The sequence below is a fragment of the Myotis yumanensis genome, unplaced genomic scaffold (assembly GCF_028538775.1).
Source record: "Myotis yumanensis isolate MYYU_CA2020_CCGP unplaced genomic scaffold, mMyoYum1.0.hap1 SCAF_2, whole genome shotgun sequence".
In the NCBI taxonomy this organism is placed as follows: Eukaryota; Metazoa; Chordata; class Mammalia; order Chiroptera; family Vespertilionidae; genus Myotis; species Myotis yumanensis.
The window spans coordinates 171,866,882-171,882,430 of NW_027223753.1; the positions used below are offsets into that span (position 1 = coordinate 171,866,882).

At 42.3% G+C, this 15,549-nt stretch overlaps 1 protein-coding gene across 3 annotated transcripts in view; it reads left to right on the plus strand.

The window, feature by feature from the left end:
* The window catches only part of MASP1 (MBL associated serine protease 1), a 63,993-nt gene that overhangs the window by 14,793 nt on the left and 33,651 nt on the right, over positions 1–15,549 (plus strand). For all 3 annotated transcript variants that reach the window (XM_070406599.1, XM_070406597.1, XM_070406598.1), the window contains exons 3-5: positions 11,423–11,600; positions 12,607–12,738; positions 14,836–15,032. In XM_070406599.1, coding sequence (XP_070262700.1) covers positions 11,423–11,600; positions 12,607–12,738; positions 14,836–15,032 — 507 coding nt within the window. The remainder of the gene's footprint in view (positions 1–11,422; positions 11,601–12,606; positions 12,739–14,835; positions 15,033–15,549) is intronic.

Genomic DNA, 15,549 nt, shown 5'->3' on the forward strand with positions numbered 1-15,549 from the left:
GTACTGACATTGAACTGGGGGAAACAGACAATAAACATTGAACATAATCCCTAAGTACATTAAATAGAGAGTCATAAGGTGATAGGCAATGAAATAGAGCAGGGTAAAAAGGGGCCCTGTGAGCCAGGGTGGGGGTTATGATTGAAATATGTTCGGCAGTTTAGTCCTCATTGAAGGGGTGACATCTGAGCAAAGACTTGAAGAAGCTGAGAAAGTTATCCATGTGGCTTTCTGGGGAAAGCATTCTCATAGGAGAGAACAGCCAGTGCAAAGGCTGGGTGTGTTTGAAGAACAGCAGGGATGGCAGTGTGGCTGGAGCAGAGGGACAGGGGTGGGAAGTGAAGAGAGAGGTGCTGGGGACAGGGAAGGAGAGCCTGCTCCTCAGGGGGCTGGGAAATAAGGTCCCTGCTAAATGCTGACAGGCAGTGGCAGGCTTGACAAGCTGCTTTCACACCAGTTTTTTTCATTTGACCTCTTGACTCTTAGAGGACAGAACTAATGTCCACCTTGTATGTTTGTGAAAACAGCCTGAACATAGTGGTGTGCTCATAAATGATTCACAGCTGGATCTGGGTTGGGAGAGGAGAAGAGATGCACAATAGCCCACTACTCACCGCTCTTATACTAGACATAATATCTCAAGAGCATAGATAATAGTAAAATGCTAAAATAGTTAGTAGGTGATGAGTTTTTATATAATTTGTTTTTGATATATATAACTTATACGTAAGTTTATGAAACTTGATTTTTCATGATGGCTGTATTTAACAACAGGGTCGCAAAAAACCTTGAAAAATTGGCAGTTGGCTCCTATAAGCTGGTACAAGCTGGCTCCCGCACACCATTGCCCAGGAAGGTTAAAATGGCACATGAGTGAGTGGCAGAGCAGTGACCAGAACCCAGGCTGTTTGGTTCCTATTCCAGCTCTCTGCATGAGAAAATTTGAGGCAGTGCATTTGGGCTAGGGTGGGGCAGAGGCCTGGGCAGTGGCAGAGGACAAAACCAGCTCACACATTCCTGGAACTGCTAGGTGACACTGGACCCTGGCAGGACCCTCTGTCCACTCAGCACTTACTTAATCAGTACTTTCACTCCAGTCCAGACTGTGACGCACCTTGAGCCAGGCAGCCCAGCTGAGGAAGAACACAGCGAGGCTTTGTCTTTAGCAGTCAGTCCTCCACCAATTTTCCTGTCCTCAACCCTAGGCACAGCCTCCTAGTCCCCTGGGGATTTGCATGTGAATGGGCCTGAAGTCACTGAAGGGGTCAGGTGGGGCATCTGAGCCAACAAGAGTGTAAATCCTTGCTGGCCCGCCTTCCCAGCCTGGATTCCCAGACTCTCCCTCCACCCATCCCCCCTACTTCCAATCCACTCCCACTGAGCTGGTGGGCACTGCCAGTTTCCCACCTGCAGGATGCCTGCTTCCCAGGCTCCCAGCCACTCCTCCTCAGCCAGCTCTTTTCTTCTCCCGGGCTCATGCTGCTTGGAGACCATCCCCTTTTCTGTCCAGAGCCCTCCCTGAGAATGGGCAGTCCTTGCTGCAGGAGGCAGCTTGGACTCCAAGGACCTATGAGTGTAAGGGAGCTGTGTCTCAGGCCCCCACAGTGTTAACTGTGCCAGCACGTGGTGCATTGACACAATACCTTGTTAGGGGCTCCCCCAGCTCTGTTAGCAGGTTTTCACTCTGACTAACAAGTAAATAAGAACACTGTGCTGGGATGCTCAGTATACTTGGGCCCTGATCCTGGCTCTGCCATTAGCAGGCCATGTGACTTTGAACCAGCTGCTTCACTTCCCTGAGCCTGTTTCCCCATCTAAGAAAGGAAAGAGATAGACTTGATAGCCTTTAATGCCCTTTGATCTCTGATATTCTGTGGTTCTCTGATTCCAATGACTGAACCAGGGCCGGAAGACAGGGCATCTGGAGTTTGTCTCTGGTCTGCTGCTCCCAGGATATGTGGCCTTGGGGACTCACATCACCTCTCTGGGCCCAGAATGACAGTGTCTACCAGAAGTGCATCCATCACAAGACTGCTATCACAAGCAAATGAAATAAACAAGGTGAAAGTATCCTGCCAACTGGAAAGTTTCACACAGAGCAAAGGGACTATTACTACTGCTTATTACTGTTGTTGATATTATTATTATTATTATTATGGCCACATGACTTGGGCCAGCACTGGAGCACCAACCTCCAGCCCTTCTCAAATGAGGCTGTCTTGAATGTTAGACCCACCAGCTATGCTATTTTGACTTATATGGCTTTCAAGAGCTTCTGAAATATAGCCCAGCCGGTGTGGCACAGTGGTTGAGCATCGACCTATGAATCAGGAGGTCATGGTTCAATTCCCAGCAAGGGCACACGCCTAGGTGTGGGCTCAATTCCCAGTGTGAGGCCTGCAGGAGGCAGTGTATCAGTGATTCTCTCTCATCATTGATGTTTCTATCTCTCACTCTCTCTCATTTTCTTTCTGAAATCAATAAAGATATATTTTTTAAAAGGAAGCTATTAAGAAAAAGAGCTTCTGAAATACAGTATACACACACACACACACACACACGTACACGCGCACACATGCACACACATCTTTTTTTTTTCTGTCTGCTCCTTTAATTTGCTCCTTTTCATCATCTTTAACTATAATTTGAACAACTGGATAAAGTAGCAAAATCAGGCTGGTAACTCTTGGTGCAGTCCCTGATGTGACGGGCTTGCAGTAGGGGTGACCTTGGGAAGTCAGAAGTACAGAGCACTCACCTGTGAGTCAGGAGTCCTGGTCCCAGGGCTGTCACTGAATCTTTGGCTTAAATTCACATATCTGGCAAAATTCTTTGAAACACAGGACAGTGATGAAATTCTAGACTTAATACTGTTCTCCTGAGGATGGAAGCTTTTAGAGATCCCTCATTCTGGTCCTCTCTCATAAGACAAGGGTAATGCTGGGCTGTGAGGGATATCTAGGTTCCCTTTCTGCTCCAGCAGCCTGGACTTAGAGACCTCATAAGAAGGGAAGTCTGTGCTATGGCTTCAGGGAGATTAGGAATGAAGTGGAACCTGAGAACAAAAACATATCCAGGGGCAGTTCCAGTCTCTTAATTCTTCAACCGAGTGAAATCACCCATACCCCACTTAACTGGGAGTCTGAAAGGTGTCATTTCAGTGAGCTGGATCTCAGTGGTCCTGTTCTTCTCACTGATTTATTGAGTGCTGACTGTATTTCAGGCACTTTTCTAAATGCTTTACATATATTAACTCATGTTATGTTTATAACATTCCTGTGATATAAATACTCTCATTTTCACTATTTTACAGATTAGAAAACCTGTATTCAGAGTGTATTCGTTTCCTAGGGCTGGCGTAACAAACTACCATAAATGAGGTGGCTTGTCACAATAGAAGTTTATTCTCTCATTGTTCTGGAGGCTAGAAGTCTGAAATCAAGATGTTGGCAGGGCTGTGCTTCCTCCGAAGGCTCCAGGGAAGAATCATCCTTGCCCCTTCTAGCTTCGGTACTCCTTGACATTCCCTGGGTATGGCAGAGTATCTCCAGTCTCTGCCTCTGTCTTTATACTATTTCCCTTTCTATGAGTCTCTGTGTTCAAGTTTCCTTCTTCTTATAAGGACACCAGTTATTGGATTAGGGTCCAACCTAATCCACTATGATGTCATTTTAATTACATGGGCAAAGACCTATTTCCACATAAGATCAAGTCAAGACCAAGGGTTAGGACTTGAACATACCTTTTTGGAGAATATAATTCAAGTTATAACACAGAGTTGAAGTAATTTCCCAAACATCTAATAACTGGTGAACTCATAAAGATGAGGTCCCACATGATTCAGTCTCAATCAGGAGTTACATCCAAAAAAACAGGAAACTTAAAAAATTGAAATTAAGGCACAATCAACTCATTCTCTTGAGAAACAAACACACAAGGCAGATATGTTCTTAACTCAAACATTCTTAAACATTCAATCGCTCTCCCATTCAATCGCTCTCTATCTATCTCCGCTCCCAGCCCCCAAAGTCTTCATGAACTCCGCACCAAGGAATTCTTTTGTCTCTCCTCGTCCATCCACTTACACCAACCAAATATCTTCTTGTCTTGGTGACACAAGCACAAGATAACCACAAAGAATTCCCACTGAAAAACAGGAGGAATGGGAGGCATATCACAGTCACTGCTCCATAGTAATCTGAAATCCAGCCAAGCACATGCTGCCGACTCCAGGGACCAGTTCTGGATAAGAGCCTGGTGCTGCTCCCTGAGAGTGGGTCCCCAGTCCACTGCTCTCTGTGGCTCTTGGCTCTGCCCTCTGGCTTCTCAGCTTCACCCTCTGAGACATTCTTCCTTTTCTATAAGAAATGGCACATTTTGTAGCTGAATAGTCCTTTCCACCTATTTCCTGTGTGTTGAAACTTGGGATCTAGAATCCTCTTTTTATTTTGAATTGTCTCAGTCATTTCTAGTCCAAGCTGGTTGGTACATCTCTCTTTAAAAAAATTTTGGTGTTTCATATATTTAAATATATTCCATTCTAGACCAAAACAACACCACCCACAGTTCCTTTCAAAATAGCTCTCTCTCTCTCTCTCTCTCTCTCTCTCTCTCTCTCTCTCTCTCCTTTGAAAAGCATGTTAAGGTACTATGGAACAATGTTCTTAAGATTCCTCAGTGTCCTTTGATCTAGCTAATAGGGAACATTAGGCACTGCCTTAAGTCTTCTACATTTAAATGAAGGGTCTTACAGCCAGAACTTTGTAATTATTTTTATCCTGAGAACATTTTTGCTTTTAAAATATTTTGCTAGTATAGAGACTAGAGATGAGAAATAGTCTTATTTTCCAACCCAGCTAGCCCTGGACCCTCTGTATTTCCTTTAATTTCTGCTTGTACACCAAAGACTTACTTCTTCCTGAAGTACCTTGCCATATACAGCTGGAAGCACATACTGACACTTGCAACATTCTACGTAAGATCTCCTCAGCCAGATCCACAAGTTTATTACTATATATTTTTCTACCTTCTAATTGCCATAGGCAAATTTTGCCACTTGTTTCACCACTATGTGACTCAGGTCACCATTTGTCAAGCCTCCTGAAGTAGTTTCCTCACTGGTAGCCAAACTAAAGCCACATGTTCTAGTTTTGGTTACTGTGGCATCCTACTCCTGACAATAATAGTATCTGCCAGAGTGCAGTCAGAAAAGCAGAGCTTCTGTGAGTATTGTGAGATAATGACTATTTATGGGCATTAGAACTCATATAATTATAAGAACAACTAGGAAAGTGATGGTCCCAGCTTCTCATAGACAGAATTGGAGGACCACAGAAAGGTCACTAATCAGTTCTCCTGAAACCCTGAAATGTGTGGAAATGATGGCATTTGCAGAGGAATCCAAGAATTAAGCAAGCCCAGCTAAGGAATCAACATGGGACTATGAAGGGGGAGCCCATAGGGAGAGTCTATGAGGAGCTGTTGGCTCTGAGCAGCTACCACCCCTGTCAGTCCACCTACAAGCATCTGGTGGTAGGCTTGCTGGTCCTCAGAACCAGTAGTTAAAAAGAATAGCTGGGTGCAGATTGAAGAGAGTGAGGACCAGTTATAACCTATTGGTTATATATCTATTTGTTGGTAGGAGAATAAGTACTCAAATGTATATGTTTTAGGGCATTGTCAGGCTATAATTATTGGAGTGAAAGAGAGGAAGTAATGGGGGGAAGTAATTTTGAATGCCAAAATATATTTATTTGTTGCATGAGCTTCATATGCAAGTCCCCTGCTTCTGGGAATGTGAAATTTAGTAGCAGAATAAGTTAAGTACTCAAATGTAGTTCCAAGATCCAAATACACCCAAGATAGGATTTCAAGAGGCCCTTGAACCGGAAAAGTTGTTTGTCGAAGTGTCTATGTCTTTTGTCACGGGCACTCTGGGTTTTGGGTTTCTTTCTCCAGGGTCAGAAAAGTTCCAAAAGCAAAATTGATATCAGATATATTGTGATCACAATATAATAGATATATTGTGATCACTTATATATCTGATCACAAACAACCTTCAGAGAGTAAAAAACTGTTGTGTGCTAAACTCACAGAAGTTCCTCTTTTGGCCACTACCCTGGAACTATACAGGAAAGGAGACCCTGGGAAATGTAGTTCCAAGATCAACTAATTGACAAGAGGACAATCCAGCACACTCTAAATGTCTGCCTAAATTATCTCTGTAAAGCTCTTTAAGGACCCAGAGAAAAATTCAGAGGGTGTAGCTTTTGAGCAATGACAAGCAAAGCCTTGAGCCATTGAGTCTGTAGGATGGCCCTTGTTGGTTGGTCTCATGCCTCATAGGAGCATGAGTGCCATTGGCTATGGAATCAGAATGCTGCGATTGTGGACCAGAGCCACCACTTGCTGAATAATGACCTTGTCTGATTCATTTGGGTCATCTGGGTTTCAGGTTTCTCATCTATAAAATGAGAACAATTGCTCCCACTCTACCTTCTCCATCTACTGCTCCAAGGAACCAATGGGTAGCTGTCTATAAACTCTGATAACTTTATGGGCATGTGGAAAGCAGCTGTATCTGTCATTCCACAGAAATTTGGCCAAAGTTTCTGCTGTCCTGCCCTAGTTTTGCCTAGGAGTTTTTATACTGTTTCTACTAAGGTAGAAGATTCATAGAAAACAGACTCTGGCTTCTCTTCCTTAGATCTCTCTTTCCAGATTTCTTTCCTCAATAGAACCCCTTTCTTATGTCAGGTGTTGGTTAGAAAGGAGGGGTGGTTGAGACTCTGAATACTCCAAGTTATGTCTGGACTGTAATGTGGAGAATGCCAAAATATATTTATTTGTTGCATGAGCTTCATATGCAAGTCCCCTGCTTCTGGGAATGTGAAATTTAGTAGCAGAATAAGTTAAGTACTCAAATGTGTATGTGTTAGGGCATTGTTGGGCTATAGTTACTGCAGTGAAAGATAGGAAGTTCAATTCCCCTCTGCCTGGATGCTCTCCTTACTACCCCTCACTCTCTAGCTGCTCACCTTTCAGTCCCCAGCTCAAAGAACATTTTCTTCTTCCTAAATGTTTTCTGATTCCCCTCATCTGGATGCTATTTTTTTTCCATTTTTTGCCCCCCCCCCCCATTACTTCCTCTCTTTCACTCCAATAATTATAGCCTGACAATGCCCTAAAACATATACATTTGAGTACTTATTCTCCTACTAAAATTCACATTCCCAGAAGCAGGGGACTTTCATATGAAGCTCATGCAACAAATAAGTACTTTTTGGCATTCTCCACATTACAGTCCAGACAGCACTTGGGTTATAAATGATTGTTGAATTAAGTTGAAAGAAAAAAAATTGGGGACATGCATCCATGTGCTGGTGTCTTAAATAACAATAGCCTGAAAGGACATGGTTGCCCATAATAAGATAAAGAAAAATGAAGAGTCTGTGATCCCCAACCAGATAATTCTTGGTTCTCTATTATCATGAATTTTGTGTCATCATGCGATAAGGCATTTCCCTCCATCTTGTTAATATGATGGCCCTAAAATGGGACAGTCCAAACAAGAGCCAGGGCTTAACCTGTACTCAGAAATAAATGATTTTTATAGAATATTACAATTCATAGCAGCAGCTGCAAATCTTAACCAGGGCCAGTGACCCCTTCTGTTTAGGTTACAGCTGGAACTTTCACTGAGCCACATCCTCTCTGGGAGATAGTTCATGCACCCAAGATAGGATTTCAAGAGGCCCTTGAACCGGAAAAGCTGTTTGTCGAAGTGTCTATGTCTTTTGTCACGGGCGCTCTGGGTTTTGGGTTTCTTTCTCCAGGGTCAGAAAAGTTCCAAAAGCAAAATTGATATCAGAAAATGCTTGTGATTATCTCTTTACTCTTAAGCAGGTCACTTCCCCTCTCTAGATCTCAGTTTCCTCTAGAACAGTGGTTCTCAACCTTCCTAATGTTGCAACCCTTTAATACAGTTCCTCATGTTGTGGTGACCCCCTGCCCCCCAACCATAAAATTATTTTCGTTGCTACTTCTACTGTAATTTTGCTACTCTTATGAATCGTAATGTAAATATCTGATATGCAGGATGTATTTAGGCGACCCCTGTAAAAGGGTCGTTCAACCCCCAAAAGGGTCACGGCCCACAGGTTGAGAACTGCTGCTCTAGAAGGAGGGCAATTGAAATAGCTGTGAAAGGTCCCTCCCTCCACCTCTGACATTCCAGGATTCTATTCTGAGCTGCAGGCTAAATTCCCAGAGTCCCAAGGCCTTTTCTTTCCTGCTTCCAAAGGTATATATGGTTCAGATTTTCCCCTGGGCCTCAGCTGGGGCATTCTTACCTGTTCTCTAAAATAGTGTGGCTCTGCAGGTGATTACTTTATCTGCCATCATAAAAAGGTCCCTAAGCCTGGAATATATATAAGGAGGTAAGTTATTTATCACAGACCTTTATTAGGTCTCTTCCTTACAAATTATCTCTGATTGGTTTCACTTAGAAGTGTCTATGCTACAGGCATTACAGACCTCAAAGACCCTGGGGTACCAAATTACAGGAAGGAGGCTGCTATGTCTGGAAGTGTTACTGCTCAAGACATCACTATTCATAATTGTTTTTGTATTATATTATTACAGACCGCAAACAAGTTCATAAGATTCTTTAGCAGGAAGCAATGTGTGTGTTGAAACTCCTGCTCCCATTTCCTAGTATGTATGAATAAATCTGTATGTACGGATATTATAATTTGGTAGAATACTAGTATATCAAAATTAGAAGAGAACATAGAACTCAACTATTTCAAACCCCTGTTTTATTAGGTGGATAACCGAGAACTAACAAGGAGATGACCATATAACAGTTTTTTGTAGACCAGGAATAGGGGTCAGGACCTCTAACTATACCTTCCATTACTCCAAAGCTGTGGCTACCAAGACAGGGCACTCCAGCTCATGCAGTTACTCACTCATAGCACAAGCCCTTTCCAAGGCCCTCACTCCAAACCTATTTAGTCTTATTTTTATTAAGTTCTAAGAAGAGCATTAGAGGAATCCAAGAATTATTCAAGCCCAGCTAAGGAATCAACATGGAACTGTGAAGGGGGAGCTCATAGGGAGTCTATGAGGAGCTGTTGGCTCTGAATAATTAACTTGACCTAAACCTTGCAAGTCGGTTTAACTTGTTTCTATTTTACAACATTTCAGCTAATAAACTCATAAAGATACAGGAAATAAAACAGTACATAAAGAGGACATAAGAATTACAAAGGCATTATAGTCTGGGGATGATCCGTATAGGGTAAGCAACATTGCACAAGGCAACATCCCCAAGATGGCTGATGTTCATAACAATCCTTGAATCCCAACAAAGGGTTGGAATGTTTCACCTAAGAAAGAAAGGCTTTGTATAAAGCACTTTAAAAAGTATTATACCAAAGAATTGTTTTACTTTTTTAAAATTATAATTAAAGGCAGAGCTGCCTCAAACTGATTGTCAAACTGCAGTGGGAAGGCCAGAGAGAGTTGGGGGGCAGGAGGGAGGGGAGTAAGAGATCAACCGAAGGACTTGTATGCATGCATATAAGCATAACTAATGGACATAAGACACTGGGGGGTAAGGGAGGGTAGGGGTTTGTCAAGGGCGGGGGGGAAAAAAGGACACTTATGTAATACCCTTTGTAATACTTTAAGCGAAAAATAAAAAAAAATAAAAAAATTATAATTAAGTAAAACTTCAGCTATCTTTAAAACTCAGATAATGAAAATAACAAACCAGCTGTGATGTTCAAGGAAGTGACATTTCAGCTGCATGCATATAGGCACATTCTACAGTGATAAGTCTGGTGAAGTTTGGCTAGTATCTGCAGAGAAAAGAAATAAATAGCAAAGCCATGATCTCATCTTCTGTTTACACTTCAATTCCCAAAGTTAGCGATTAATTGTCCTTGTGTTTTGTTGCCAGGGCAAATTGTTTTTCTTTAAAACTCCCGCTTATTTTAAATAAATAAATCATTAGTTTCAAAACAGAAGTGTCAAATGTCAAGATACTCTGGCATACTAAACTAAATGAACAAAACAATGAATTCATTAGAATCTACTAGAGATAGGCAGCCTTTGAGAACTTTCCTTTAATGACTTTAAAGGCAGCAGAAATTATTCTTAGTGAGAGATTTTCTTATGCATCTTGACTAAAATCAGTCTAGAAGTTGCAAGTACAAATAACAGGCTTACAAGAATTGGGAAAGGTGTAAACAATAGAGTGATAGGTAGGCCAACCATTTGTGGTCAAATAAATAATATCAAATAGCTGCTATACAGTGCTTCCCAAATCAACACACACAATCACTGTTAGGCAACCAGTTTGAGATCTCTGCTTGGGTCTCTGGCTCTTCCAATGTAATGAATTCTTTTAGCAAATAGGCAATTTTTACATCTGAGTCTTAGTACAGACATACTCAAAAATATACTATTTCTGGATGATCCCAGTAGTTTTGGTATTATTAAGACTACCTATTAAATGTAGTTCTGATGACATGTCTTTCCTGTTCAAAAGTTTTCAATGTCTTCCCTTTATTCACAAAATTCTTCCCTTTATTCACAAAATTAAGACTCATTATTATGGCATTCAAGGTCAACCATAATCTGATTAAATAAAAATAATCACCCATCTTTCTAAGTGTGTCACCTACAATCTCCACAGATTACCTGGCTTCTCATTTTTCTCAAAATGGGCCTTGTTCTTTGAGTTCTTGATAACAAATAACTGCTATGTGCCAGGTACTGTTTCATGCATTGAGGACACATCTATAAAGAAAACAAAGTCTTGTTGTCCTGCAGCTTACATTCTAATGGGGATATTTCACCTCCTTCTAAGTGCATCCCCAGTGCTTGTTTCCATTAAACCACCTGTCACACTGCATAAGAGCTCTGTGTGTTTTCATCAGTCTTAACATGCACAGCTCTATGTCTTCTTCTTCTCTCATCATCCCCATCACCTATTTTGCCCAGTGTCAGCACACACTGAATGCTCAATGAATGACTTATATTGTATATAAAGTTCCTTTTCTTTGGAAATGTGCTAAATTTCTGTTGCATATAAAATCCATCTGTGAGGTGATCTCTTTGTTAATTTTAACATTGAGTTATTTTCAACAAAGAAGCCATTTGGTTGTCAACAGGAATAAAAAAGGTCAAGCTACTTCTGATGGATCTAAACAAAATGAATGAAACAGTGATTGGATGGCCACTTTTACTTAAACTGTAATGTTTCTTTCCTTAAATCCCATAATCCCTCATCCCTATCCTTTGGATTTCCCAGGCTGCTTGGTCTACCTCAAGGGAAGCCCCTCCCTTTTTTCTACTGAAGAAGCTAATTTGTGAAGCTGCTCATTTGTTCCCTTTCTCTTTGACCTCAAAGGTAGAAACTGAAGACCAGTTGCTGGCAATCTTCTGTGGCAGTGAGAACACAGACACTGAGCATACCCCTGGCCAGGAAATGGTCATCTCCCCTGGTTCCTTCATGTCCATCACTTTCCAGTCAGATTTCTCTGATGAGGAGCGATTCACAGGCTTCGATGCCCACTACATGGCTGTGGGTAAGTGAGAAGTGGGTGGCTCATCCCCAGGTCTCTGTTCCTCACTAAAGATTAAAAGTGCCTCATATTCTCTTCTTTACAATGAACACCTGTATACTCACCACACAGATTCTCCCATGAATGTCTTACTGCATCATTTGCTCTATCACGTATCTATCCATCTGCTGACTGGTGACTTGGAGCATCTTTACACATGCTTATTGGCCATTTATATACCCTTTTGGGGGAAATGTATGTTCAAATTTTTTAAAAACATTGTTATTGATTTCAGAGAGGGAGGGAGAGGGGGAGAGAGATAGAAACATCAAATGATGACAGAGAATCATTGATCAGCTGCCTCCTGCATGTCCCACACTGGGGATTGAGCCCACAACCCAGACGTGTACTCTAACTGGGACTCAAATTGTGACCTTCTGGTTCATTAGTCCATGGTCAACCACTGAGCCATGCTGACTGAGCCAAATTTTTAAATTGGATTGAGAACATACATCTTTTTTATCTTTATATTTCCAGTGCTTAGGACAGGGTTTGGTCCCTATAAGCAACATAGAGACAGGCAGAATGGAGTAGAAGTTAAGAGCCTATGCTCTGGAACCAGCCCATCTGGATTTGAATGCTGTCCCCACCACTTACTATCTGTGTGACTTGGAGTCACTTAATGCCTCTAAGCCTCTCAGTCTTGTCATCTGTTGAATAAGAATAGTAACAGTCCTGCTTGCTATTATCTCAATTGTTAGAAGATAGTGGCACCACCACAAGTCAGGTTGCTTGGGTTTGAACCTGGCTCTCTGTAATCTTGGGTAAGCCTCTTACCTTTCTGAGTTCCAGTTTCCTCCTGTAAACAGAAACATTGGCTACTTCTGGGCTTCATGTGAGATTAAATGCTGAAAAGCAAGTATCTCACAACATAGTGAATATCCTACACTAAGTGCTCTGTAAATGTTAGCTGTTGTCTTCATCATCCCATATGGATTGACTGACTGAGTGGCTGTGCCTTCCCCCACAGATGTGGACGAGTGCACAGAGCGGGAGGATGAAGAGCTATCCTGCGACCATTACTGCCATAACTACATCGGTGGCTACTACTGCTCCTGCCGCTTTGGTTACATCCTCCACACGGACAACAGGACCTGCAGAGGTGGGACCTAGGGATGATCCTATTCATCACCATTGTGTGCCACATTTTCCAATCAGATGAGGGAGGCTTAGAAGAAGGACAGTGGGAACAATTAAAAATGAAGTCAGAGATCTGTGCTTCTAGGTACCAGTGTTTGATGCTGTTGAAATGCCCAGCAGCCCTAGCCTGTAGACCATCTTTCTTCCTTGGCAGCAGGAATCTCTGCCCTTTTCTCCCTATCTCCTTTCCTTCTGTGGGTAATTGGTCTGCTCAAGAAAAAAAGCTTTCCCAGTCCCCTCTCTCTGAGCCATGAACTAGGCTTCCCCTAGAAGTTCCTTTTGTTCTCTTTGTGATAAAGAGAACCTTGGTCCAAAGGAAAGAAGAGGGAGGAGAGAGGCAAAGACAGAGATCAAAAAAAACATCTCATTCTTGCTCTCTCTGTTTTAATCTTTCATCAGCATGCCTATTCTGCCATAGTCTCTGGGCTGGGCAGAGGTGGACAAGCAAAAGGGTCAGCTACTTTCCATGAGGACCATCTAGCTAATGGGAAACAGCCACAAAGCAAATGGTGAAAAGTAGTAAATGCTGTACAAGTAGTATGGCCACAGCACGATGAGACTTGAGTCTGCCTGGGGTATGGGCAAACACGTCCCAGAAATGGTGGCCCTGACAGACATAAAAGAATAAGGAAAAGGAAAGCATTCCAGGCAGAGAGAACAGCTCCCGCAAACCTGCCTAAGCCCAATAGAATTTGGAATGTTTGGGGAAATACCAATAGATTAGTATGACTACAAGGTAAGGAGCTGGATTTTAGAAAAATCCTTTGGAAGCTGAGTGAGAGATCATTGGAGGAGGACAAGGCTGGAAGTGAGAATTCTTTTTCTTTCTCCTTCAAAAGCTTCTACTTGCTTCTGAATAAAATCCCTATATGACTCATCAGTAGAGAAAGGGCACATACAGGAGTTTCATCTTGAGGGTTATATTTTCTACGGTTTCCATTCAGTAAGTTTTTATTGAGTATCTAGTATATACTGAGTTCAGTGGAGGCTAAGAATGAGCAAGATTTTTTGACCTCTTTTTCACTTTTACCTGTGCCTCCAGGAACTTTTTAAAACATTATCTTCCTAATCTTTTTAATATCTGTCCCTACTACCCATGAAATTTTAATATCACAGATACACTGTATATATTACTTATGTACTGTATGCCTAACTATAAAAAGGGTAAGAGTTCCCCCTACCAAGAACTAATTTTAACCCCCTTTGGGGCAATATCATTACCATTAGAATGTGTGATACAGAACATGAAAACAGATGGAAATTCAAGTAACCTTGACCTAAACCTTGTTCTACAGCTCTGAGTTGTAGACTTTCAAGTTAGTTGTGCCCCCTTTTCTGGGACACAGTTTACTCTTTTGCAAATGAGCAGGATGAGCTAGTGCTTAGAAAGAATTGACATCCAACTTCTAGTATAGGTAAACTCACGGACAAAGGTCCAATAGCAAATAAAAGGACCTCAGCAGAGCTCAACCACGGCCAGGTGCTATGTCCTTGGTGCAGCAGATGAAGTGGGGACAAAGAATCCCTGAGATCAGGGGACTTACAGTCTAGTGGGGGCAAGAGAATCCACAAACAAATCTATCACATAGTTGCAAGTAGTGGTCAGGAGCATAAAGGGAAACAAAGCAAAGCCAAGGGCTAAAGTGAGGGGGTGTATGAGGGATCAAAACAGGCTTTGAGCAGAGACCTAATGGAGTTTGGGCTGAGGGGAGAGCAGGAAAAAAGCAGTCCAGACACCACCACCTCAACCATTCCATCTCAGAACCTTTCCATCTTAAACCCTATCCTTCCCTTCTTCCCCCCAATGCTACAAAATCTGATGAGAAGGCTTATAACACTCACTGCCTTTGAGTCTTGACCCTGTAAATTACTAGTGTGTGACCTTGGATAAATCATTTCCCCCTCATTGAAATTCAGTTTCCCCATTTGTGATAGGGGGATAAGTATTCCTTTCCTGCTAGCCTCTCGGGACCACTGTGAAACCATACAGTAACAGTTAAGAAAGAAGTTTCTGTGGCCATGTGTGGTGGGTCACTTTGCTCTGGTATGTTTCCCATAGTGGAGTGCAGTGACAACCTCTTCACCCAGAGGACTGGCGTGATCACCAGCCCTGACTTCCCCAACCCTTACCCTAAGAGCTCCGAATGCTTCTATGCGATCAGACTGGAGGAAGGTTTCATGATCAGCTTGCAGTTTGAAGACATTTTTGACATTGAGGACCATCCAGAGGTGTCTTGCCCCTATGACTATATCAAGGTAAGCCTGAAATGGACCTTTGCTCTGGCGATGCTGGAAAATCTTGCTGAATTGGGAAAATGAATAATCTTGCCCTCTACCTTCTCCCAGGATAGGGGGCCAAACAGCTATCTTCCAAAAGATAACTATTTAAAATAACATCTACCAGCTTAATCAGATCCAGTCTAGGGATCTTCCCTGATCCAAAACTAGCCACTTGGCCACCTACAAAATCCCTTTTGCCATGTAGCATAACATCATCATGAAGTAACACTTGGAGTGAAGGTCATGAGGACCACCTTAGAATTCTGCCTACCACACATAGTTTCCAGGAGCTCTGCCATGAGCCTTATCTGGGTACTTAATCACTTGGGGCTTTACTTTTCCCACCTCTCCACAGTAAAGGTGACAAGATGAAGATATCACCCAGGATTGTAGATCCTGGTAACTAAATGAGGCTTAAGGAATTTTCATCATCAGAGATGGAAGGAAAAGAGTTAAATGCATAGGAAAGACCCAGGACTGGAAGTTGGAAAAT